The 12,147-nt window shown below is 36.3% G+C and overlaps 1 protein-coding gene across 2 annotated transcripts in view; it reads left to right on the plus strand.

Annotated features, from left to right (window-relative positions):
* Positions 1 to 12,147, plus strand: part of ATRNL1 (attractin like 1) — a 524,489-nt gene that overhangs the window by 467,655 nt on the left and 44,687 nt on the right. For both annotated transcript variants that reach the window (XM_055791879.1, XM_055791872.1), the window contains one exon: positions 2,546 to 2,660. In XM_055791879.1, coding sequence (XP_055647854.1) covers positions 2,546 to 2,660 — 115 coding nt within the window. The remainder of the gene's footprint in view (positions 1 to 2,545; positions 2,661 to 12,147) is intronic.

The raw sequence follows: 12,147 nt of genomic DNA on the forward strand, positions 1-12,147 counted from the left end.
GTAGAATCTATTGATCCTGCTAGTGAGCACACAGGAGTCACTGACTAACCCCCTGCCCAGTTTATGGCACTCTGTCCATGCACAGGAGGAGCACCTGGTGCAATCGGTTCCCAGCTGCTGCTGCAGAAACTCTCCTAGAGCTGGAAAGTCTATTTTGCACTGAAGGTGCAGGAACAAGGCCAGTGCAGGGTGAAGTGGGAAGCAGGGGGTCTTAACTGGCATGGAGCTGCGTCCCTGTCTGGGTAGTGGGGGAAAGAGATATAGGTAGAAGTGCTGGAATGAAGGGGCACATCTTTAGGTCCAAGAGGAGGTGTGATATGGGTGTGTGGCAGGTGGGAAGCTTTGGATTTGGACAGCTGAGAGTGCAACAGGTAGGAGTGAATGAAAGCACGTAATAGTGGGAGAAGCAAGCAGAGAGGTATACACCAGATTGCTGTCAGTGCTGTGTTGCATTATTCTACACCTGCACTTGTCTGATTAGATTTAAGTGGCCCAGGGCACAGACTATCTGCTGATTTGAATGATCCCATCAAAACCCTGTTCTATATTAAATGTTATGACCAGAGGAATTACCATTATTTTTGCATGTTTTTTACATTGCTCTACAATATATCGAAGTCAAAGAAGCCTTATTAAGAAATTTTTCCCACACCTTTATTTTCGAAAAATCCACTGGTACTATTTTTGTGCATGCGCAATCAACACTGCTAATATTTATTCTAGTTTTTCCCTTTTCTGCATTGCTCTTAGTATAGAATCATATTATCCAGCAATGCCTGTCTAAATGTTTTGCTGACAATAGATCCATGGAAAGGAACAGATACACACCAGCTTACACAAGTTCAGAATCTGTTCCCTTCATCTGTTCCTTTGGACTACAGTGAGCCAATACCTTACCAAAAATGATCAGTCAGTGCTACAAATCCAATGCACTCAGTTTAGAAAATATTTCTTATGTTTTTTTAAAAAAATAACATTTTTAGCTGAAGCTTTTGGGGTTTTACTTTTCTGTTTCATTGTTTGGTAAGGTTGTAGTGAATGTAAGTTGTCATTCATTATGTCATGGCAATTTTAAATTAGATGACATTACTCACCCAAGTTATTTTAATGCTATCGCCTCAAACGAATCTATAGAAATGTCTTTCAAATATGACCATGAAGTAAAAAAATAAGTATATTTATCTATTGTTCAATTTATTGCTGTATTCTCTGTTTTCTTATCTTCACTGAGCAGTAATAAATGTTGGTTACTTGGAGGTAGGAAAATAGAAAATGATAATTACTTTACATGATGGAAGCGCCTTTGTTTTCTTTATATCTAGTACTTTGCAGTGTATTCAACTTGGCTATACTATCATTTTTCTTAGTATACTTGAATCAGTTGACATTTATATATACATTGCATTTTGCATATAAATGGAAAGTTTTATGGCTTTGAATTTTGAATCAAAACATCAAACTCATATTTTGCCTTGGAACATGACAGACATTCTAAAAATTTACAAACAAAAAAACCCACAAATGCTTCTGCTGATTTTGACCTAATGTTTTTAGAAATGTCTACTGCTTGACTAAACTTTTGAGCTCTCAAAAATGAAATGCCTATCTCTTAGTGAACACAAAACATGGAAGCATGAAAATATGCAAACATTGTAAACTATCATATTAGAAACTTCTTACTCTATGGCTTTGTAGACTGCTTTGCTTTTATCCAGCTCCTAGTATCCTCAGTCTTGGTAACTTCAGAACAATATGGCAGCAACCATTCAGTTGAAAGTTAACTAAGCAAATTAAACGATCTGTATAGCTAATAAGAGTGATATACTTGGTTACAGCACATACCTACTGCCAGCAAAACCACTATTATAATAGCTTTATATAAGACAAAGTAAGATTATAACCACACAGGCAACATTTTCAAAGGGTTTCCAAGTTTATTCAAATACAGTAACACTGCAGCTGTTTTCTGCATATGCAAAAAAATTCAGGAGAGTTCTGCCTTAAAGAAATCATTTGCTTACCAGGACAGGTACAGAGAAGGCAGACTTACTGGGCTGGGAAACTCAAGAGGGATTGGCTATCTTTATATATCTATATATAATATAGATTTGCTCTCATTTTATGGTTTTGGCATTAGGTTTTGTCTAGGTACTGACTGGATGCTGTTGAGGCACAATACTTTCACTTGTTATCAGAATAGTAAAAATTCTGGTACTTTGAGACACCAATGTGTATATCAGAAGGTTTTGCTATTTTCTAAATTTTGAGAACTTGATATCAGTACATTTAGTGAGCTATAAAATTAAGTATAATTTTGTTGTCTTTATGATCATTTAATTTTTCTGTTTGGTTAGGTTTGCAGTGTAGGCTGTTAAAGTCCATGTTAAAGTCAATTAACATCGGTAGGACGATCTCTTTAAATGTGAAGAACTAACTGGGAAAAGTATCTTCCTACTGTTACAGTGAACCTTAAAATAAATTAAAGATGTACGAGTAAAACTGAACTGGAAATCTCAGATGTTACATAGGTATCTCATTTTTTCAGGGTGCTCCTAAACCGATTGCCATTGAGCCATGTTCGGGAAACAGAGCCGCAGTCCTCACAGTATTTTTATGTCTGCCCAGAGGATCGTCAGGAATCCCCCCCCCTGGTCAGTCAGGTAAGGCTCGTGCTGATGAGTGTCACGTTTGTCTTCATTCAATCCAGTCTGCTCGGACAAATGCACACACACATATCCAAAATAACGGCACAGCAGATGAGTACAAGGGCTACTCAGTCAAGCTGGTGTTAAGTTTAGGGCCAATGTTTAAGGAGGAATTTTTGTTTAGAATTTGATGTGGTATCCCAAATAAAAAGCCCAGTAATCAAACTGGTGTACAATGGCATATCTCATTAGGGCTTCCTGAAACAACGCGTGTGCATACTGATACGCTTTGACATTGTCTTTCAGGGCAAAAAAAACCCAAAAACAAACATCCCCCCCCCAAAAAAATATCATACGCAGCCTCTTCTACGGTTTCAGTTCAGGTTCCTATAAATGAGGCTATATAGGGAATAGCACAGAGCATTCTCAGTCGAGGCTGATGTTGTGTGCACTAACTTCTAGTTAAGTTCCTCTGTGTCATGCATCCCAATGATGTGCTGATCAGGATTCAATTAAAATATTAGCATTTCCCCGAGTGCCTGTCAGGTGAAACCTAGGATTGAGTGAATGAATGCTTCATGAGGAAGGTGTTCACTTTGGAAATGACCCCAGCTTATTTTAAAGCAGCATTTGCATTATCTGGAAGCACTTCTTGTGGTAATCTACCTTAACTGATCTGTCTGATCTCATGCTAGATCATCGTACAAAACCATTACAGCTATTCTTATAAAATCCTTCCCGTACAAGAAGTGCCTATATACACTTTTAAAACCCTCTAAATAACTGCCAACAATAATATGATACAAAATTGTCATGACGACAAAGTTTAGACTAACGTCATGCTGCACAGGTGACTGGCTTACTGTTTCAGAATTCACTGCAGCTTTTGCCAAAGTGAACACCTTTGTAATCAATAGTAAGCTGCATAGTATGTGCCCAAAATGCTGCTATAAACCAGAAGATAAGTTTTAAGGCAAATTTTTATCATTGGGAGCCAAAAAGATATCCTTTTAACCTTCAAAAATCCATTTAAGAGATTAAAAAGTATTGAGTAATGATGATGAGGGCAAGCTCAGTTGACTTATGTTGGAAATAAACTCAGCTGAGTGTTCTTCTTTTGGCCTCATGACCATCTGATATTTATTTGGGGGGGGGGGGGGGGGGGGGGAAGGGTTTTTTTCCCTCCCCTTCCCCCAAGTTCTGAGATGAGGATTTAGTTCTTAAAACGCTGTTTATGGTTGTAATATCATTTCTGGAAATGCTATGAAAATAAGTGTTACTGATGCTTTGTCGAACACATTTCCTGGAAGAAGTACATAAATGTAAGTGCTCTGAAGAGGGCAATGAGGGAAGAAGGATGTTAAGCATATTCCCTGTTCATGTTTTAAGGAAATGAAAGAGAAACTAAGGTGTTTATAGTCTTGCAAAGAAAAACATTATGAAAGAAAATTAAAAGTAATTGTTGAAATTGGAGCTTAAAATGTTTTTATCTGTGGTTTTCAAATTTACCTATGAAGTGTGTCTCATCAGTAAAATTGTATTTATCTGGTTACTTCATAGTCAGCTTCTATTTACTATATACATTTTATTTTAAAGTATTTGCAGTTCTTTGCTCTTGGTAAAAAGTGGAGGGAATAGGCTTTTTGAAACAGGAGCTGGATTTGAGAACACAGCAGATGTGTCATTTTAAATGTTCCTCAAGCCATGAAAGAATACACCTCCTTTTGACCAGTGTCGTGTCCTCCTGTTCTGCGCAGTCTTCTCATTACTTTGCCTTCCATCAGCTTTGCAGGCATATATTTCAAATGCTATGCCTCCATTGTTTATTATGCTCTTTGTCAGTCATTTAGCATGTGAAAATATCTAAAATTTTTAGTTCCACAACTTTCACTTCATTCAGGGTCAAAAGCAAATAAAAATGCTTGGGGTGTGCAACCATGTTGATTCAATCAATTAGATTATATTGCTATAATCATTTGTTCTTGTGTGTAATGAATTCTGATACTCATTAACTTCTTTCACTGTATGTAACCATGCACTGACTAGGCAGAAGCTATTAAAGAAGTTTGCTGGTGTACCTGTAGCTCTGCTCATTCGCTTCGGTCCTGTCCTGCAGCGCTACCTGTAGCTTCTTTCCTAGGCTTTCTGGGAGCAGGCGCTGTGAACTGCACCAAGTTATATGAAATGATGTGGAAGCTTTGTGTGGCAGACGTGTTTGCTATGCAGTTGGTTTCCCTCATAATCTAAGCTAGCTTGAAAAAATTATATTTAGGTGGATAGAAGTAGTGTGTTCACTAATTATGTCTTGCCAAGTAATTTTAGGCTCCTCTGTTGCTTGCATATAACCATTTTCAAGCTCATTGGGATCATTCTGGGGTAAAACTGACAGCACGTCAAACATATTTGTTTAAATGATACATCAATGATACCGATTCTCAGTTGGCAACAAGAGACTGTAGGTTCCATTTCATATATGCGTATGCCTGAAATATAAGAAGAAGATGTCTGTATCATTCTGCATTACATTTTTTCCAAAATTGAGAAAGCTAATTCTTTTGACAAATAGCTAGTCCATGCTCCACTGGAGTTGTTAGTTGTATACCTATTTTTTTAAGATCTGAATTTGATCAAAATTGAGTTTTACTTGTATCCAAGGTTTACATTAACAAATATTTTGTTGGAAAATGTCTCTGAATATTAAAAACCAAACCAAAACAAAACCACCAAAAAACCCCAAACCCTAATGTAAAGGTTACTCTTTCTGCAGCATATGTTCTATACTTCACCTTTATCAGCAGCTGGAAGAAAAGTTGAAACTACAGATGGTGGGCTTTGGCCAAAGGCTATGCAAGGCAAAAACTTCTCTAGGAGAGACCATATGTCCCAGTGGAGATCTGATTGCTCTCCACTTCCTACAGAAAGTACTCAGAATTTTACAGACTTTCAACAGAATTGTTTAGTTTTAAGTATTAATGCTATAAGTATATATATAACAGCTAGGCTGGCACAAGTCAACCGCTTAATATTAATATGCGGTTTTATACAGATTGGTCATGTAGCTTCAGATGAAATACAAAAATGAAATTATTGCAAATAAGAAACATCATAAATACATATATATTATATAAAATGTAAACAGCAATAAATGTTACCATCTTAGGTTAGATGTAGCACAGTTCAACTACACTTCTCTAGAGTAACAACTGTTTTGAAATGAAATTTTTTCTTGGATTAAGGAAGAAATTAGAACTGAATTATAAATTAGAATTATCAATGAAAAACATGAAGGAAGTTTAGGAGTAATAAAACCAAAATTTGTCAACTTTGGATTGACAGGTAGAACATATAGTTTCCTCATTCTTCAGTTGTCTCATTGACTGCATTGGACTTAAGTAATCACCTCAAAATTCGAAGGTTCATAAAACCAGCAATTGTCTGTACAATTTGTTTGTATATATATATATGCATGCATCAAGGTATGTACATACCAGAAGAATCACTTGTTCAAGCACTTGTGGACAGATTATAATATACAATATTATATTATATGTATGTGTGTGCATATATATGCACATATATTATATACATATATGCCTTGCAGATTTTATGACACACTGGAAGCTAGAGAACATCTATATTGCTGTAGTGTCTCACTCCATGCTTTAAATAGCTTAAACTCTTCTTAATATCAAAGGGATCTAATAATGAAAGCAGCTGCAACCAGATCTCTAGAAAGAACTACATTGTATATATCAAAGGGTATTGAACAAAACAAGCTAGAAAAAAAAAAAAAAACCAAAAAAGAAAAAAGAACAGAACAAAAAGGAACAAGAGGATAATATATAAATTACTTCATGCAGAAAAAGGTGCCAATGAATTACCAGTAGAGGAAAGACCAAGAATAACTCCTTCAAGGTCTTCACACAGCTCTGGTGATATATTGGGCAATACAGAAAGAATAGCTTAGTAGCATGATAAATTCTGTTAAAAGAATGGTGATCATGTCATCATTACTACTGAAGCCAACTAAACCCCATGCTTTGAGGTATCAAGATATTTGCACAATAAGTTTATAAAACTCTATGATGTTTGCGTTGTTCTTGGATAAGGCCACTAAATGCTTTAAAGTACAAAGAGAAATGGCAATATTAAAGCATCTCAAAATTATTCTGAATCAAGGAATGTAATTTCTGAATTATTTACAAATTATGTTACTTTCCCACAGCAAATTTTGCCTACCTACCAAGCAGGTAGAAATGGTAGAGCACCCAGCAAAGGTGCTTTCCTACTAAGTAGGTGAGCTGAATGGTCTCTAAAGGTGAACATATATGATTGTCTCTCTGTTAAACCTCAGAGGATATTTAACATCTGTATGTCTATGACTAGGTGAGGTGAATCTAACTTACTAGTTAAAAATAACACTTGGAAATTAAAATTAAAACTTAAATACAAAGTAGTTGATCAATAGAACAACTTCAGTGGAAATGATTTTGCAGTGGAAGCTGTGAAATGTACATTCTAGAAGACTACATACAAAATTTTGTTGCTATAAATAATAAGTGAAGATAGCAAAAGATCATGGTTGGTGGGCCTCACCAGCAGTGCTATCTGAAAGTTACTCTCTGGTATCCTTGAATCAAAACAGAATTTCATGTAATTCTGGCCACACTAACTGTGGCATTCAATCCTACTTAATCAGCGAGCTATAGTAGGATCACAGAATCAATAAAATTACCATGCCATCTGCCTTCCCTATACTCACCATCATAATGAATAACGACTCATTAAGTGTTCTACAAGACAATTAGCTCTGGATGGGGATTTTCAGTCACAAGGCTTTCTTGGCTTTTTTTTTTTTTTTTTTCTGATTTTCTCTGATTAAAATACAAAAAAAAAAAGGTAATACATATAATAAGAGACATTATAGTTAATGATATTGCTCGATTGTTCTGACTTTTGGAAACAAAACCACAGTTAGCGTTTTTCCTACACAAATTGGGTTCATATAGGTACCTATCTGAATATGCAGTGAAACGCTTGCAGACATACACCAGGGGCAAATAAGTCCCAAGAATTTCTACCTGCTACAAAGACATTCCTTGCTCAGTCCCTTTATACATTAAAAATAACCTAATATAAAGTCAGTTGGGCTGCAAGGATGAGGAAAGATTTTCTTGTAGAGAATAAAGACGTTGATGAAAATATACTGTAAATAAGAAATATCTCTTATGGCCTTTTTCACGTTGGAGGGCATTTACAGAATACAAAAACAGTGAATATACAGGACAGAATGGTGGAAAAGGTAATAACATCAATTGAATTGTACAGCATGATGCATGGAGTACGTATTATTAAGGGCCTGTGCCTGCCTGTTGAGGGTTCTAGCATTTCTTGTGTACTCAAAGGGAAATAGTGGGAAACACCTGAATCTGATCCTGCATTAGCAAGGGCATCCATGTGCCTACTGGAAAGATCCCATGTCACAGCAGTAGCCAGGCTGACGAGTCAAGGGTGAACTTTGGAGGCTCCTTTGCTAAGCACCACTTTAACCCCTTGTCTTCTCAGACATACATATTCCAGTACACTATTTCACTTCTTTGTAGACTTTTTCTTATATTGAGGAAGGCAGGGGGAGGAATGGCTTGAGGCTTGCTTCTGTTAAGAGCAGAGGGCTAAACCAGATCATTAATTTTTTTGTCCTTTGTGTGGTCTCTGTTCAAACTGGAAAACAAGGAGGATATTCATAACTGGTAGATTATTTAGACTCATAAACATCTAAACAAGAAACTTAAAAGTGATACAGCAAAAGAAAAAAAAAAATCTGTGAAGGATGTAACCCTAGATAAAACAGAACATAGTTCTGCATTCTGTTTTTTACCATCCAACCCATGAAAGTAGTATCTGGGCATCCTACATGTGTATTTAATTAAACATATTGCTCTGCATCATCCTGTTCTTTGCTCTGTACCAGTCCACCTCTCTAGACTGAGTGTCTTCTCTTTTTTTAATTTTGGAGACAGACTGTTGGCTTATTTTCATTATTTGCAGTTTTATTGACCTAAGTTTTTGTTGATGCACTGAAGAAGTAGATTTTATATTTATAATATAACAATGCTATTTAGCTAGAATAGAGTGACATGTAAACAGGGAAAACATTATGGAAACGCTGAGCAAAACCAACTCTGCAATACCCCTAAAAGGGATACTCTCCCCTATCACAAATAACAAGATTTCTCCTATGAAATATTGAAAAAAAAAATCTAAATTCTATTCATCTTCTCTGAAGTGCCAATTTACAACTGGAAATAAGCCAAACTACGTATTACAGCAAAACAGTGTGGATGTCTAGAACGTGTTAAAATACAAGGGCGAGTCCAGCATTTAATCTGGGCTGAAAACACAGTAGAGTTTACAGTGGCATATAATTCACATTCCTAGAAAAAAGCCGTCTCCAGAAAATATTACACATCTGCATTATGTGAATGACGCTTCCATGATGGAACTCAGTGACAATTCACGCAGCTCAGCTTGCAGAGGTGCGTGGCTGGATTGATTTCACCAGAAGCTCTGCAGATAAGGCAGATTATCTTAAAAGACTCAGTGAACAACAGAATTTTTTGAAAGCTACTTTTACTGTTTAGACTGTGTGAGGACTGACTTCAGTCCTTCCCTTTAACCTAGGGCATGACTAGAGCATTTTGTATAGAAATGTAATTTTGGAAATTGCACTGAGGGATACTCCATAATAATCAACAATATGCTGCCAGTTAAATGCTTAAAAAATAGAAAAAGTTAAAATTGTGTGAAAAAATCAAAATGGTCTTTGTAAGAGTTTAATGATTATAACTAAAACTAAACTCACAATTAATATATCAGCAGTAACTTCAACTTATTGATGCTGAGAGACTGATTTGTCAAGTGCCATGGTCTCAACAGAAGTAAAATCTGGAGTTCTTTTTAGTTAACTGGAGATGCTTAGCAGAATACCTCTTCAAGACTTGCTAGAAATTGAAATCATCTGTTCTGAAGCTGTTTTTACTGAAGAAGTTTCTTTCTTTTAAATAGTAAGACCTATTTTTGGAGTGTCTATTTTCTGCTTTATTCCATTCTTCTGCACTGCATCAAATGAGGGAGCAGACTGTGTTTATAGTATTGACACTGTGAAAAAAGAACACAGTGGTAAGTGGCAGATGGTGCTGATGATGACTTAAAAAATATTTATGGCAATAGCAAAAACAAAGTAGATAATAAGACCCAGTAGCCACCACCACTCGTCCTGTAGCCCAAACCCAGGAAAAAAGGAAGAGGAGAACAGGAGGTAGAGATAGATGGTTGTTTTACAACTTTATCACTGGATTTCCTGCCCTAGAGGGACTCAATAAAATGAGTCCTATTAATAAAAACTGTTAAACACCATGAAAAATTCTTTGACAACTAGTTATTCATTGTTCAAACCAAAACTGTCACTGTTCCTCCAGAGTATTAGAAATGGCCTTTTTATTTTCTTTTGGGGTTTTTTTTGTAGCTTTAATTGCAAAAAGGGAATTGAAAGCATGTCTGACAAGGCTGTAAAAGCTCTGAACACTGTGAAATGTAAGTTGTCGTGTACATTTCCTCCTGTTCGAGGAGGCTGGCTGAGAAATTTTCATGTTACATCTAGGTGCCAGTTTGGAGATTTCCTCTCCCCACTCATCATGGGGAACAGAGAGGCAATGATGGATACTCACAGTCCTAAGCTTCTGGCTGTGAACAGACACACTAGAACCCAAACTTTCAAATCGAAGGCTCTACCCTGGAAAGAAATTTCGTCCTTCAGCCATACATGCCTGCTGACCATCAGCTGAAGTGCTCAAGGGTTATCCTATTTTCGTCGTGACCTCCATCACCCACATGTTTTTTACCACAGCTGTTGTATCTCTTTCCCACCTTCATTTTGCCAGGCTAAGGCAAATGAGGTCTGCTTTAAATATGTTCTTCAGTCTTCTGAACACCTTTGTAAGCTCTGTCCCAGTTTCAGTTCAGTAGTTTTTTACCTCGCATGGCCAGGTTGTACTCGGAGACCCATGTGAAGTCCCATCTGGTGTTGCCCAATGGCACTAACATTTCCTTGCTGTATCCCTTTTAACTTTTACCTTTTTTAAACAATTCTCTCTCCTTCCAACTCGGTCTTTTCATGGCCAACATCTTACATCCCTGCCCTTATTCTCTTCCTCAAACAGTGAACTTTTAGTGTATAAGTTTCTGCATGATCCTAAAATAAACGGCTTTGAATTTACACAGCTGAAGCTCAGTACATTTAGGTTCCTCAAGTTCTTGATGTCATGCCTCTCTTTCTGTATTATATTCGACTCCTTCTCTGTATCGATGCTACGTACCCATGTTTGTCATGATTGAATTTTAGCAGCATACTCCTACACCCAGCTCTTTAATGAAAATATTAAAATGACTGCTCAAAAGATTGATTCCTGTTGCCATTCTATAACTTCAGCAGCCTTCTTCCTCTTCAGAACTAGTCTTCATTTTCTCTCTTTTATGCAATTGTCTGCTCTCCATAACTCCTGCAGTCATCTCTCACCTTTCTTGTCTGTTGATAATTTCCCAAAGTATAAGATTTCAGGTATCTAGAAAATCTTCTGCATGTTCTTATCCAGAAAATTATTACAGAAATAAGAATATATATAACAAAGTTATTATAGAAAACTATCAAATTTGTCTGCCATGATCTTTGATGAAATGTTGATGGATGTTGACCCATTCTGTATTTACCTGCCTTTATTTATTATTTCCTGCTAAGTATCACCCATTCTGTATTTACCTGCCTTTAATTATTATTTCCTGCTAAGTATCTTATAGCTGAGTCTGATTAATAGATCTGTAAAGTATGAAATAATTTTTATCTTGAATCTAGAAATTTTTTATCGTGAAGTAAACAGCACTTACTGTTCTCAGTTTGTATGCTGCTGCATTTAACGGCAGATTATTAAATTTCCCTGTTACCAGCCTTTGTTTTCTTGTGTTCTTACAGAACTAGTCTTCTGATTACTCTAATGTCAATGAATAAAACTGTTGTTTCTATCTCTATATCCTCATTCCATTATCCATGTTGATGGTACCTTTTTTGATAAACATTATCTCCCTCCTTGAAAAGCATCAAAGAATTCACTCTTGGGACAACATCTAGAAAATACATGATCTCCACCTCATTCTTTCTACATAACAGCTCTTCTTTTTTTTATTTTTGGGGGTTTTGTTTTGTTTTGTGTGTGTCTCATTTATTTATACAGTGAAAATCCTTAGATGCTTATTTTAATAAACCTTTGCAAGGTCTAACTCAGCTTGACTTTTGACTGTTCTTATTTCACTCTTACATTTCTTTGCCTCCAAAACACAGCCACCTTTGTTGCTTGATGCTTTTTGTCTGTTTTTGTAGGCTTTCTGAATTTAGAAACTGTGCATAGTTTCCTTCCTTTAGAAGCTCATTGGCTTCCATATAGCACAGTTA

The sequence above is a fragment of the Falco peregrinus genome, chromosome 1 (genome assembly GCF_023634155.1).
Source record: "Falco peregrinus isolate bFalPer1 chromosome 1, bFalPer1.pri, whole genome shotgun sequence".
In the NCBI taxonomy this organism is placed as follows: domain Eukaryota; kingdom Metazoa; phylum Chordata; class Aves; order Falconiformes; family Falconidae; genus Falco; species Falco peregrinus.